The sequence below is a fragment of the Mytilus californianus genome, unplaced genomic scaffold (assembly GCF_021869535.1).
Source record: "Mytilus californianus isolate M0D057914Y unplaced genomic scaffold, xbMytCali1.0.p SCAF_4, whole genome shotgun sequence".
Classification (NCBI taxonomy): domain Eukaryota; kingdom Metazoa; phylum Mollusca; class Bivalvia; order Mytilida; family Mytilidae; genus Mytilus; species Mytilus californianus.
In genome coordinates this window covers 103,594,885-103,611,367 of record NW_026262690.1, presented here as the reverse complement: position 1 = coordinate 103,611,367, position 16,483 = coordinate 103,594,885, and the positions used below count along the sequence as shown (strand labels likewise).

Here is a 16,483-nt window from a genome sequence, read left to right as displayed (position 1 = left end):
AGACACGCGTTTCTACTACAAAAGACTCACCAGTGACGACCGCATCAAAAAAAAGATAAAAGGCCAAATAAAGTAAGAAGTTAAAGAGCATTGGAGACCTAAAATTCCGAAAGGTTTTTCCAAATACAGCTAAGATAATCAAACAATAATTACGGTTTATATCATTGGCTAAGTATCCCTAGTTCGGACGCATGAAATTATTTAACGTGTTGTTTTTATTTTTTACAGCACTGGGTCGATGCCTCTGCTGCTGGATAATCAGTCCCAAAGGGTATCATCAGCTCAGTAGTCAGTACTTCGGTACTTACATGATTTATAACAAACCTTTCTAAAAGTGTCTGCTTATAATTTTGAAATTATAAAGAAACTAAGGTTTCAACTCCCTCAGGCAAAGTTGAACTTAGATGGATTTAGCAATTTATATAGGCATTTTTTGTCATAAAGCTCTTCAACTGTTTCGGTTTTTATACATCCTTGGCTTTAAAAAGTAAAATACAAAAATACCGAACTCCAAGGAAAATTCAAAACGGAAAGTCCCTTATCAAATGGCAAAATCAATAGCTCAAACACATCAAACGAATGGAAAACAACTGTCATATTCTTGACTTGGTACAGGCATTTATTTAGAAAATGGTGGATTAAACCTGGTTTTATGCTAGCTAAACTTCCCACTTGTATGACAGTCGCTTATAATTCCATTATACTGACAACAATGTGTGAACAAAACAAACAGACATAATACGAAAAAATGTCAAAAATAGTGGTACAACAGTCAGCATTGTGTTATAATCTTGATCACTATAAAAACAAACAAATATGTCAAAAAAAAACCCCAAAAAAAAAACAATATGGCATACAGACAAAGCACATAAGCAAAAATGAACGACAAGAATACAAAAAATGACCATATCACAATAATACAATGGTGGGGTGTATAAGTACCAAGCCACGCCAAAAGGATATAACCAAAAATGGACTAAAAAAAGGTTAATAATTTACAAAGAACATAATAACACGTAATTAAGATGATAAAAAACGTAGAATCTATACTTCAAGACCATCATGTATTATTTGTGAAACTGATACAGAATATCTATCAACAAGGTCTTGGTATCTTCCGATGAACTTATACAGAAAACGGACGAGACGTTCTTTGACATAACCCTGGTTCAACTTTCTGCTCAGACACAGGTGACGTTTACAAAGTCTGAGTAGCAGCTGCAAGCTCTTGAATACCGAATACCCATATGCAGGTGAAGTTGGTATATTGCTAATAAGGGGGGATTGATAATTTCAAAATTAAAATCGTCTCATATATCATAGATTCTGGTACTGGATGACCGCTTATGTCAAATTCGAGTTATAAGTCTAAAAATGAGGCAGAGGAAGCCGTGTCTGATGTTTCTTTATTTTTTGTTCTTGAGGATATATTAATGGAACCCAATCAGAAAAGTTTGGATTGTTAATGGAAAGAACATTATCAATATATCTGAATGTGAAATTTATAAATGACCTGGCTTTTTTTATCTTTTTGTTTTTGAAAAGTGTCTGAAGGAACTCCGACTCGTGTGAAAATAAGAAGAGGTCGACAAGGAGAGGCGCACAGCTCGTTCCCATAGGAGTGCCAACAATTTGTTACAAAACTCTACCTCCAAATTCAACAAATATGTTGTCAATAAGAAACTCCAGCATACTGATCAGTTGTTCCTCTGTATAGCATGTTTTACCTTTTTGTTCACTATTTACAAAATATGCCGTATGGTATCCCAAAGTAATAAATTTATAACGTATGCTACCATTTTTATATTGAAAAGCATTGTGGATTATTTCTTTTAGACGATTTTTAAATTTAACATGGGGAATGGTGGTATACAGGGTTGAAAAATCAAAAGTTTTAATAGAATTGATTTCAGAGAAAGATCGTGATTTAAAATTATCCAGAAGTTCTTTAGAAATTTTTAGAATCCACATATGGTTAATACCACTACGCGAGTAAAAATTTCACATTATTTCTGAAGACACTCTTTCACTGTGGACAGAATTTTTGTCAATCTAATGGACAATTCTTTTGTAGAACATGCAGATGAGCCGGCAGTGTACCGTTGTTTGTACGGAATTTTGTGAAGCTTAGGTATCCAATACAAATAAGGTAAGTCCTCAGATTTGCTGTTCAAAGTAATGTTCATTGAAGCCATGAAGGACTTATGATTTGTCAAAATTTCATCCTTGTCAGATATGTTTTTGATTGTAGGATTATCTGAGTGCTCATTTATTCCTAATTCTTTTTCAAGACACTCGTAATAGTACGATTTACATACAAAGACAATATTATTTAAAGCTTTGTCCGCAGTAACAACAACATATTTATCGTGAAGAGATGATAGACATTTCACAGCTTCTTTGTCTCTGAAAACGGACTTTGGTCGATCATTCACACTACAACTTATGAATTCGACGTTTTATGAGAGACCTGGGCCCTCGGTCATAAAACTTTACTCAGTACTCGGAGTAGGCCGCAAGGCCTGATTGTTTTGACCCATTCTGACAAAGTGTCCAGTTCAATTCTTCTCGTTTAGCCCATGTTCTGGCGTAGTCCTAAATTGAATCCATAATTATTTTGAATTTATGGTTCCAATTGATGTGTTGGGCTTCTCTGAACTTAGGACCATGAGATATCACTTTTCGGAGATATTCATGTTGAATTATGTTTAGATCCCCAATAATAACATTTCCAGAGGGGCTGTAAATGTAGGGCGAGTGGGAACAGTCACAGTTCATAAGGTTTTTTTTAGGTATTCTTCTAAATCAAGGTCTTGCAATGCTTGCTTATAGTTAAATACTTTAGGTGCAATGGTTTTGGCGTAACTGTATGATACAATAGGAGCTGATGTTGATGTTAAAATATTCGGATTTGAGCGTTCCAGATGAAGGTTAATCAAGAAAAGCGCTTCGGGCGCATGAAATTATTTTTTAAATGTTGTTTTCTTTTTTTGGACGAGATAATAAAGGTCTCTTTTAGTTTGAGATTTGTCCTGTATTGCAAGACAAAGATACTGTTGAAGGAGTTTGTAGATATAAATCGTATTGATATGAATTATAGTTGCTTTAAAAACATCGAATGTTAAGTTGAATGCAGGACAAAAATGACAAGATTCTTGCAAATAAAAGGAACCGGTGATGTTGTCCTTTTGCCTAAAAGCGTGATTCATCATTCAACATTTAATTGAATGGAGCCTCTACATAAATTGTTTATCAAATGCTAAAGCTAGTGCTTTTCCGTCGTAGTTTTTATGGATTGACAAATACATGTAATCAGTAATGAGTCAAAGCAAAGGATATCACGCACGTCAAGAGGGTAATTGTTTCTGGGAATGCATCACACTATCGTACTTTTATACCATACGGTTGTCTGTCTTAAGTTTTCGCATTAAATTATAAGCCTGGTAACTTTGATAACTATTTCATAAGAATAAATAATGTTTTATAGTATTATTTTGTTATTCTTATTCTGATCTAAAACAATCCGAGATTGCAATGCCTTGGTTTTGAATTTTCAGAAATTCTGACCTCTAGCATCACTGAAGAGACATTAATTGTAGAAATACGCATCTGGTGCTGTACATTGGTATTATATTAGACTTTAAATTGTCAGACATCGCATACATATATCGATATGTACACATACGAATCACAAACATTAGAAAATCACTAAAAATTAATGAAATATACCAGTCTTATATAATTTAGTACGCAAGACGCGCGTTTGACTCGCTATTGACGCTCGAATAAAAATATCTTAGGTCGTTCTGGTTTTTTTTCCAGATACTGTTTCTAATCCAAACAGATGAAAACGGTTTAAGATAGAAATTCCAAGGCCAAGTCTATAGTCCAATCTGCTGATAATATCAATGTCGCTCCCCGGTATAGTGGACAAGTCATCACATGAGGACGATATGATATCATATACATAGATATGATGTGATATATCATTTTATAAAGATAAACACCTGATAAACAAAGATACACGTATTTGTATTTACTTCTTTGAACAAAATGGATACAATATACAAAATAGCTTTGTTTTCTCTGTGCATTCAATCATGTTTGAGTATAAAAGTGACAATTATGGCTCCAAACAAAACTGGATCGGAAGCTGCAATAGTGATCGTCCCTGATACGTCTATACCGGGAGCGGCGTACAAGCCTCTAGGTAAGAGGACTTCACTATTTAAAAAGATAAAGCTCATTAACATTTAAAACCAGTTTATGACAATATGATTATATACTAATCAACAGAATTTTGAATAAAACATTGTGTACTATAAGTGAGATTTACCAAAAACTGCATTATTGTACGTATTGAGTCAATGCCTTTGCTTACTAATATTCGATAAAAATCACTTATTTCAAAAATATTTCCTAGGCAATTGACAAATTGAAATGAACTTTATCGAACGAACCAATCACATTTGAAACGCGAATCTCGTGAATACGTTTGACCGAAGCAAAGAAAATAAATGACCCTAGTGAAAGGAATAAATTTTAATAAACAATGAATTCGTAAACACATTGTGCACATATAATAACTGATGAAGTAAAACCATGGACTTAACAGTTATGGTCAGTTGCTTCTGTTTCTGTTTCACTTACAGGGTAAACATAAAAGAATTATCAAAACCTACTTGAATGTTAATATTAAGACCTACATAATATACTTAAATATTTTTCAAAAATTTTACCACGTTAACTTCGAATGGATTTTTATACAAAATTATAATTTTCACATGTTTTTTTGTAAAATTTTACATCGAAGTTCATCTAAACAAAATGAACTAACTTGTATCTGACAACCCGTATTTCTTCATTCCAAAGAGGACATTGGCAAAAGGGGAGGAGCGTGTGCACGAAAATCCGGTTTTACCCCACCTTATATCCTACCTGTACAAGTCATGCTATCTAGAACACGTGTTGATCGTTATCGTTTACGGTGGTTTGTGTGGTCTAATGTACTCTTCAATTTGGTACAAAATATTTATGATTCCTGTTATCCTTTTTGTGAACCATTTGGTTTTAGTAAAAAAAATACAGGTTTGAGATATCTTTATACATTTATAATTTTGTCGAATGATTCTTAATAAGTCAGAATATTGTCAGAACTTCAAAGTACTCTGAATTTTTCGTAATGATTAAAAATATGAAAATGACCCGGGTGTGAATTTTTGTAGCGGAAATTTGCCCTACCGGTGTATTGAATATGAAATCAGATGAAGTTATAGTCATTATCAAAGTATGTCACTGTTTAAACTGTAAGTTCCAACAAAATTTATACAAATCAATAAAGATAATAAATTATGCATGTCTGATTGAATTATAATATATATATTATGTGATTCAATGTTGTGATCTAATTCAATGTTTTGTATAGCATAGAAGAGAATACAAGCTAAGTTTGCTTGAATATATACAAGCATAGTTATTGGAACATATTATAGTTAATGGGATACTTGTTATCTTTTTAAAAGATAAGATATGATATCTTATTACTATGTAATCAAAACAATTGCTATGATTGATACTAAATATCACAAATAAACAATGAACAATATAAACCTGTAACATGGATAAAACATCCATTTTTTTTTAAATGCGTGACACATGCCTCTCCTCATATTTGCATTTAAATTATTATATTAAGAACAGTGACAAAAAGGAAATACTGCCTACTTATATAATATATTTATCTATATACTAAAAAAGGGAGGCGGAAGATACCAAAGTCGATTACAAACTGACAACGCCATGGCAAAAAACGAAAAACGACCAAAAGGCAAAAAAAAAACATATAAAAACATTACATAGGAAATTTAAGACTGAGCAACAAGAACCCCACAAAAAAATCTGGTGTGATCACAGGTGCTCCGGAAGGATAAGGAAATCCTGTTTCACATGTGGCAGTCGTCGTGTTGTTTATATAAGTACAAACTCGGCGATAAGTCTAATTCTGTGATGTCACATTCGAGGAAAAGAGGGCGGGATTCGTTGTCATTTGTAAAACAGACATTCCATAACAGTCAACCAACTTGTTATGGCGCACGTAAAATTTTCGATGGCACGACTTCAACTTCACCACATGGAAACCTTTGTTTAATAACTTCATTAAAAGCAGTTCATCAAGAAAATCATAATAGGAAATGCAAGCTCTGTAATATCGTAGCAGCTGGGAGATATGTACAGTTCTTCATATGCAGGCACTGCTTGAATGTTATTACATAGAAATGGAAAGTTCACAATTGGGAAGCGGATATCATCCCTGTTGTCGTAATAGTTTGTTCTCGACCGATCCTCATTGTTAATTTCTAGATGGAAGTCAAGATATGAGGCAGTCTTAACTGTATCTGTTGTATCCTTTATTTCAAGTTCGATGGGATAGATGCGTTCAACATAGTCAACAAATTTTGAATTGTTTAGTGATGGAACATCATCTTTTTAGCGGAATGTGAAGTTAAGGGAGAAGGAAATAGCTTCTTGTCATTCTTCCTGAAAATTGCATGTATTAAGTATGCCTTATATTAGTAAAGGAACAAGTCAGTTAGAAGATGAACACAGTTGGTTCCGATGGGAATGCCGATTGTTTGTTGAAAAACACGTCCTCAACACGTTATAAATACGTTGTCATTAATACACCAAGCATCTTGATAATGTCTATTTTTTCTTTGAATCAGAGTGTTTTGTTTACACAGTATGATTTGTCCATCCCTAAAACAAGATATCTGTATATATGTTGACCATTTTTTTAATGAAACAAAAGTAAGAACAATTCTTTTAATTTGTCTTTAAGTTTGGAAAAGGATAAACTTGTGTAAAGGGTAGAATAGTCACTTGTTGTTTATACTATTGCTATAACTATAGGTTATTCGAAAGAGAAAAAAGAGTCCCATTATTGATAAACATAAAAAAACACACATGTAAAACACACAGTTCATGAATTGTTAATGTTGCTTTTATCACTATATATATCTGACTTATGCCATTAACAATAATCATAAAAATGTCATATTTATCAAAAGAAACAGAAAATTAATTAATTTTCATTACGCATTGAATTAAATCAAGGAACAATATCAGAATTTTCATTAAACATTTTGATTTAAGAGTTATTTGGTTATGGACACATTATTACAAAATGGAATTTATCTTCCACCTCTATATTATCTGAAACTTCGTTATTGAAAAAAAAATGTTAAGTAAGAATTAGAATGTGACGTTGACAAGACTTGTTATTGGTGCATTCTTCCATTTATTGGGTCTTGGTAATTTAACTTAACTTACAATACAATTCATATGAATGATGTTTCAGCTAACGCAATACAGAACCGAAGCGCTCTGAGATTATGGGTTGCAATTTTAGAGACGATTCCAGGTACATTAGCATTCCCTTTCGAATTCAACTATGCATGTAACGAGTTACTGGATAAAGGTTTCCACGGAGATAAAGTATTTCTAGCAGGCCATGGTGATGGAGGTAGAACACATTTTTATGCCCTTTCACTTTTAATATTTCTCATAATGTTCTCTTTCAGCAAAAGTATTGCAGAGCAGGAGCACTTTGAGGTTATGGGTTGTGGTTTTAGAGAGCATACCAAGTTCACTTCTCTTCCCTATTGCATTCAACGGTGCTCGTAAGCAGTTGCTGGATGCTGGCTTTGAAGGCGATAAAGTCTTTCTAGCTGGTCACGGCTTAGGAGGTAGAATCAAATTATGGCATGATGTTTTCATTTCCTTTTGATTTATATTTAATCTACAGTTTCATGATAAAGCTTTTCGAAAAGATAAGCTGACATTTCTTCAAACCAATTTTACTCAAATATATTTTATACATGATCAGAATTCAAAACTATAATCCTTCGTAAAACATTTGAATTTAAACATTGTGCATGCCTTGTCCGCTTCTCATTTCATTCATAATGACAAGATAATTACCAAATGCACATGAAATTGATTTTTATATTTAGTTTATGTACACTTAATATCTCTATATTTTCATATTTCTAGAAGTCAATTACCTAGAGAAATGTGCAAAAGAAAAATAATGTTTCCGGAGAAACTTTACTCAACACAGTTGCAACTATGAATATACTATGATCCCCGTCACTTTATAAAAGGCTCAGTACTTTCCTAGTAATGGACTTCTATCCTTTTAAAATAACAACTGGATTTGCATTAAACTTTAAAAATTATGTATTGCATACCATTTTGTAAATTCAAAGAAAATACAAAATCATGCAAAGGGTACTTAAATTCAGGCTATCTGAACGCTCTGTTATGAAAATGTAGTAACTTTCATTATTTTTTATGGTTTTTAAAGAGGACTTCATTGTTTTTTCGTTTGTGCATGTGGTTGATATGTTGTTGTAAACCATTTTATCCTGCAATTAGCCAAATAATTTAGACCTACACAAAATTATTGCTTTATTTTTACAGTGAACACAAATTTCATTTCCTAATATCCTGCTTTAGTTAGGGCGGTCATATTAGAATTACTGTAAACGTCACAGGCCAGTGGTCATTAAGGTCTGCATTCAAGCAATAACCTGTTCATGAAAAAATTAAAGACAACAATTAGTTATGTTAATGCTTTAATGTTAAATTGCAGGATAAAAATAAAAGACTTAAGTTCCAAGGTAAAAAAAATGAAATGAATGTGTACTCACTACGATGAAACAGATGAAAAGTTCAATCAAATAAAAAGGGGGAGCAAACACCAAAGGGTCAAACACAATTCGTAAGTCAAAGAGAAAACGACAATACCATGGCAAAAAACGAAAAACGACGAAAAGACCAACAACAATCTGAGCAACTCGAACCCGATAAAAAAAACGGAGGTGATATCAGGCGCTCTGTAAGGTTAAGCAGTTGTGTTCTACATGTGGCACCCGTCGTGTTGTTCGTGAAATGTACAATCCTATGATAAATCTCATTCGGTGATGTTTGGGACAATTGGAACATATCCATGGTCATCTGTGACACACATAATTAAAATCCAATAACGGTCAACCAAATCATGTTGTCGTTCGTAAAACTTACTAAATTATATATTTATCGACAATGTACGTATGTTTAGTGTGTAATTTTTTCATTGAAAGAATGAATAGATAATCAGGCTTTACGGAACCACTTAATACAGATGAGAAAGCATAAACTATTTAAAAAAAACGTCAATACGAAAAAGCTTGGTATTCGGGTTTTTGCAAATAGGTTTCGTTTAGATAACTTGTTATGTAAAAAGTAGGTTAAAAGAGAAAATAAGTGAAAATACGTCATTTCCAGGAATTTGACCTCTCATAAAAATAAGTGTCTTAGACACGTATAAAATTGTAAGCTATTGAATTTCATCGGTTTTATTCCAAATTAATTTTGGCATAAAGCCAAAGGTCTTATATTATCAAAAGAAATAATAACATAACATGCACAAATCAATGATAGCATATTTTTTTTATTGCATAGGTCAAAGGGCATCAACTTATGGGCATTCACCCTTACATAAGAATCGACTGGATGGAGTGCTGTTGTTTTCGTCATTCCTAAGCGGTAGTTATCGACTTAACAAATATCCATTCCCAGTTCTTACCATTAGTGGGGACTTAGATGGGATAACGAGAGTTACGAAAATAGTTGATGCATTCGAGTGAGTTTTTTTGTTTAAATAATAGTTAGGGAATATGAATTTCCTTACATATTCAGAAAACACGATTACTATGTCGTTCGGTGAAATAACTACATCTAACGTGTCATACTAGGCAAAGTTGACTTAGATGAATTTGGCTATGCGTTTAGTAGTATTAACCATATGTGGATTCTAAAAAACTCTTAAGAACTTCTTGATAGTATTAAATCTCGATCTTTCTCTAAAATTAGTTTTATCAAAACTTTTGATTTTTCAACCCTGTATACCACCATTCCCCATGTGAAATTTAAAAATCATCTAACATAAATAATCCACAATGCTTTTCAATATAAAAATGGTAACACACGCTATAAATTTATTACTTTGTAATACCATAGGGCATATTTTGTTAATAGTGAACAAAAGGGTAAAACATGCTATACAGAGGAACAAGTGATCAGTATACTGGAGTTTCTTATTGACAACATATTTGTTGAATTTGAATGTAGACTTTTTCAACAAATTGTCGGCATTCCTATGGGAACGAACTGAGTGCCTATTCTTGTCGACCTCTTCTTATTTTCATACGAGTCGGAGTTCCTTCAGACACTTGTCAAAAACAAAAAGATCAAAGAAGCCAGATTTTTACATCGCGATGACCGTGAGGGCATTCCGATGTATTGCTATCGCCTAGATTTCCATTACCTAACTTTCGTTTTGGGTTTGTAACCGATCTATAAACATGATAAATACGCGGATATTAACGAGTGCAAAATAACATTTCTTATCGTTTGCTATAACTACATCTCTTCAATGAATACTGATAACAATATTTTTGTTTTTGCGGGAAAATATGAATGCCTACGCATATCCAATCTTTTAGAAAAACCGAATTTTTACAGAAGAGTGTCCACCATGCACTTGCACTGCACTCTTATTAGAAAAGTAGAATAGAATGATATACAAATGGATGAAAACTATATATACATGTAACTGTTATATTAATATAATATATAACAACAAACCAGTGTATACTGATTTGTATCACTACAATATAATAGTTATTACGGTGAGATTGAATTTCCTGTCATTTATTTATTATCCACGCACGAACTTGTCTCAGAAAAAAATACATCTGTACATTAACCTAAGTTTCAGGTATAGAGATGTGATTTTTTTCTGTGACAAGTGCTTTTGACAATCCACAAGAACTTACGGTCATCCGATGTTCAGTACTTCAGTACTTTGATTTAATTTCCCATTCAGATATATTGATGATGTTCTTTCCATTAACAATCCAAACTTTTCTGATTGGGTTTCATTAATATATCCTCCAGAACATGTAAATTAAAGAAACAACAGACATGGCTTCCTCCGCCTCATTTCTAGACTTATACCTCGAATTTGACATAAGCGGTTTTCTCAGTACCAGAATCTATGTCAAACGAGACGATTTTAATTTTGAAATTATCAATTTCCCCCACCTTAGCATCAATATACCAACTTCACCTGCATATGGGATATACATATCCAAACTCATTCGTCCTTTTTCTAAAAAAGTTCATCGGAAGATACCAAGACCTTGTTGATAAATATTCCGTATCAACTTCACAAATAATACATGATGGTCTTGAAGTAAAGATTTTAGGTACTGACATTGTTTATCATCTTAATTACGTTTTATAATGTTCTTTTATTTGTCTTTGTAAATTATTATCTTTACTGTTTAGTCCATTTTTTGTAATATCCCTTTGGCGTGGCTCGGTACTTATACATCCCGTCATTGTGTTATTGTGCTATAGTCAATTTTTGTATTTTTGTCTTTCATTTTTGCTTATGTGCTTTGTCTATATGCCATTTTGTTTTTCTTTGTTGACATATTAATTGTTTGTTTTTATAGTGATTAAGGATTAAGATTATAACACATGTTGCCTGCTGTATCCCTATTTTTGACATTTTTACCTATTGTGTCTGTTTGTTTTGCTCACACATTGCTGTCAATATAATGGAATTTTATGCGACTGTCATACAAGTGAGCGGTTTAGCTAGCTATAAAACCATGTTTAATCCACCATTTCTACATAAGGAAATGACTGTACCAAGTCAGGAATATGACAGTTGTTTTCCATTCGTTTGATGTGTGTAAGCTTTTGATTTTGCCAGTTGATAAGGGACTTTCCGTTTTGAATATTCCTTGGAGTTCGGGATTTTTGTTATTTTACTTTTTAATGCATCTTGAACATTTAGCGCCTAACGTTTCTACGTATTTATACATCCCTGCCTTTCAAATGTTTAGTTTTGAGCGTTACTGAAGAAGGTAAATGCCAAGAAAAAAAAGAATAGTTTTCAATAATGATGATGTTGTCGTAAATATTAAATCCCAAGTAACTGTTGCTTTCCGTATGCTCACTTAGTGATGGTGTTAACAATACCATTTTTTAATCGCAGTAGATGTTTTTACTATCTTAAAGTATAGGTAGTGAAACCCGAAATAATCTGACATTGATAAATTCAATATATGTGGCGAGTATATAAATTCTTATGCAAACATAATAGTTCTGTAAATATGCATTTATTTTCCATATGCATATAAACCTTTTTCGAGCAGTTAATTGGAATTGTAAAAATGATATTTTTTTTAGTGTATTTGTGTGTTTTGGAATGATAAATAATAAATGATATTTATACGGAACTTATAGTTTTATAAACTCGGCTGAAAACTGATAAACGTACATATTTTTTTCCCAGTTTATGAGTGGATTGACCGAACATCAGTAAAATCGTTTAATAAAAAATAAAATCGAAATAATGTAGAAATTTAAAGAATCGTAATATTTGCTAACAAAATCTCGAACGATACAATTTAAAATTTCTTTGCCATTTCTAAACTTGTCATTGTTTGTATTGCTTTCTCTAATTACTCATTTTGCACGATTTCATCAAACATTGTACGTCTTCTTTAAAATTAAATTTTAGAGAGTTGGAAGAAGATTTAATACTAGCTCCAAATCAAAAATACACTACACCCGTAATTGTAATGGAAGGTATTAACTATGGACAATTTGCTTCTGGTAACCTTCCACCAGCGGTAACAGGTTATGACTTGAAACCAGAAGTTTCTCAAAAAGATGCATATGATTCTATAGCTAACTACACGAACGCATTTATGTTGTATGTACGGAACACCAATGTGTCAGAAGCGAAATCTGTGCTTGAAGAGGGATATTCGAACACACAGTCGATACTTCAAGTGAGTTTTTATTATCACCGCATTCACTGAATTTAATTATTGTTATTCCTAACTTTTTATACTTCAGTTCGTCCAGGTGGTTAAAAAATATTTACTTCATTCGGCAGAAATAAATAACCATGTTTTATATTTGAAAAAAGTAGATAAAACCAGAAAGTTTCGGCACGCACAAATAATTAAAATTAATATTTTGATTCCTGAATTGCATTTTGTTTTCTAAAAATAGAATCCGCTTGTCACACCACTTACCAGTTACATCGATGTAGCCTTTCTCTGACCTGTATCTTTTGATCAAATGAAGGTACAGATAAGGAAAAAAATGGCAATGTCGTGATTTCCATACTTTAATAAAGGCAACAGTAGTATACCGCTGTTCGAAAGTCATAAATCGATTGAGAGAAAACAAATCCGGGTTACAAACTAAAACCGAGGGAAACACATCAACTATAAGAGGAAAACAACGAAACAACAGAAACACTGAAGTGAACAAAAAACAAACGACATTGCAACACACACAGAAACGAACTATAAGATAACAACTGCCATTTTCCTGACTTGGTACAGGACATTTTAAGAAAAAATGGTGGGTTGAACCTGGTTTTGTGGCTAGCCAAACCTCGCGCTTTAATGGCAATGTTGAATATAACACTAAAATGACAACATTACATGACAGGAATACAGTACACATAAATGCAAGAACATTCAGGACAGAGAAATACACAAATAAACAATACAATAGAACATTTCGACATGCTAACCACAGAATAAAAACGAACACGTAAAACAACATAGAACAGCACACAAAAACAGCACAATAGATCCACGAACTGTCTTTCACACGACTTAAAATTCACAATAAAAATGTATTATCAAAATCATTCTAGTAACAAAAACTTAAGAATATAGAGCGAATAAATTTTTTTTCAAGAAAAAATCTCATGAATGTGTATTTGTTTGTTATTTCAGCCCCTTTCACAAGTGAAAGCTCTTGAAGATAATGAAGAATATGTTTCACATTGGACAAACACTGCTCAGCAACTGATAGTTAATCTTCTGAATACCTCACTAGTAGAGGTAAAAGATAACACATTGATATCATGATATACATATAATATCAATTTATAAGAAAGCATGTAGCATTTACAAACTTTAAAAGCGAAAAGTTGATGAAAATTATTACCAGTTGGACTGATAGAATTTGTTACACAGCAACAATAAAGGGAAAAAGGGGTTGGCGGGTCATACCTTGAGAAAAGTTATTATCATTTTAAGTTATTAACCATAAACAAACTTGAGTGGGTTCAATTTGATCTCGATTGACTGTATGATTATCATAGTAGAGATCATCGAACTCTAAATAGGTCTATATGTTGAAGACCGTACTGTGACCTATAATGGTTTACTTTTATAAATTTTGACTTGGATGGAGAGTTGTCTCATTGGCACTCATACCACATCTTCTTATATCTATAATAATGAAAGGCAAATAGAGAATAAAAAAAACGTTATAATACAAGTTTTAATCACTATATATACACTTGAAAATAGAAAAAAAAGACAACTTATTATTTGATGAAGCGATCCCTTTAGGAGTGTTATTACCCGCATTTTTGTTTATCTGTCGGAATGTTATCGCGTTTGGTTAGAATATTTAAATTTTTGATTTTTGTAATATTACTTTTTTGTTTCTACTATTGTTCGCTTAGTTATTTTGTTTGCTCGTTATTTATTTGCTGTTAATTTCAGTTTGATAATACCGAAGAAACACCAACACAGTCTAAATCATTTCGCTTTCACAAACCGTATCATTCAGATATGTTAAAAATTAACAGCTCGACTGAAGTATATTTTCCAAACACAGATGGTACCAAGATTCCTCAGAGTCCCCTACAACTTAAAGCAACTATGACAAGTCAAAGAGCTGTTAAGACACTCTTGCCGTCTGCACCTTTTGGCGACCCTGCTACCTGTCAAGATATTAATCAGGTATATTTATACGCTGATTGTTTATCTCATAATTATTAAACAACAACAGGAATGGTAAATGTTGATAATGATAATAATAATTATGTTGAATTAGATTGTTCATATTAGCAAGCAATCGATTCTTTCATAATGAAAAGATTTAAATAATATTTGTTCAAAATTCTTCAAATTGTCTGAAAAAGATAGATTACAATTACTTCTATCTTCATTTGATACTATGCAGCTTTCTGTTCCGTTCATTAAAAAGCCATTTGCACTGAGGAGAGTGGACATAACACCTGCATAAATATTATTACTTTTTTACTTCTGCTATATATGATTGATTGATTGTTGGTGTTTTAACGCCACTTTTAAGCGCCACATTTGGGCTATTTCGTGGCGGCCAGTTTTTATTGGTGGAGGAAGCCGGAGTGCCCGGAGAAAACCACCGACCTTCGATAGGAAAACTGACAATCCTAGTCAATTAAGATTGGAGTCGAGTGCACCTGCACGAGCGGGGTTCGAACTCACAACCTCAGTGTTGACTGGCTAGTGATTACAGTAGTAGTGCTATGTAATAATTTCTGCATTGTGTATATATTTGTATTGTATTGTTTATATGCCTTAAACCCCTCGGGGTATAAATGTGCATTTCATTAATAAATAAATAAACACAATAATATGAATGCATGCCTATTAATTACTATGTTGAGTAAAAAGGAACCTTTTCACACACAAAAACAGATAGTAAAGTATCATTAATGTTAAATTGTCAATGACATTGCAGCGCTTTACTGTTTCTTAGCATGCGTATATTACCAGCACTAGGATTAAAATTTGCTGTTTTTCGTGCTTTACCAATTTCACTACCACTTGATATTAGCGGTGTTGGCGGACTGTTATTGTGGTAACACCCGCACAAGAGCCAATCTTCAATGTGAATTTTTTAACTATGGAATGTCCATTTAGTATTAATGTTATTATGTATTTGGCTTCCATACATTACATGGCACATAAGCGTTGACCTTTGGGTGTATTTTCTGATTTTATTGTGTTGTTGTGTTGCTGTCGAATGATGTACACTAAACATCTTCGTTTATTCGTTGTGCTTATTTGTTTTTGCTTTAATATTGTAGGATGCTTTTACACTAGCCTTTTCAAAATCTTCAGCTACAGCAAAGTCTAGATACCAGTCGAAAGGAAGGCCGATAAAATTTCTTCCAGACGTCAATGTAACATCGAAGAACAGTTGGAACCAATATGGAGATTTACAACTTAACTACAACATAACTGGTCTGTTTGTTCAAGCCAAACGCTATATATCTACAAAACCATCAGGGAAAGATGACGATTGTACCTTGTTATCACCATTTAGAGCAATGGAATGGATATACGTGGATTCTTTAAAATATATGAAAGAGCAAACTTACATTAATAGTACATGACAGTGTTAAACTTTTTAAATGAATACAACATCTCTTGAAACTTCCAACTTTCAATACATGGATACATGTATTATATCTTTATTTTTCACACCTTCTTATATTTTCTGTCATTTCTTGTATTTGGTGACTGTTTACAATGTTACAAATTACGTCGCTAAA

General features: G+C 32.6%; 1 protein-coding gene across 1 annotated transcript; it reads left to right on the top strand.

Moving 5' to 3' along the window:
- The first annotated feature begins 4,025 nt into the window (after positions 1-4,025).
- LOC127738940 (uncharacterized) lies at positions 4,026-16,483 on the top strand. Its single transcript, XM_052250441.1, has 7 exons — positions 4,026-4,210; positions 7,581-7,745; positions 9,505-9,685; positions 12,641-12,914; positions 13,881-13,988; positions 14,661-14,900; positions 16,016-16,483. The coding sequence occupies exons 1-7, from the start codon at positions 4,054-4,056 to the stop codon at positions 16,322-16,324; spliced, it is 1,434 nt and encodes a 477-aa protein (XP_052106401.1). The 5' UTR covers positions 4,026-4,053; the 3' UTR covers positions 16,325-16,483.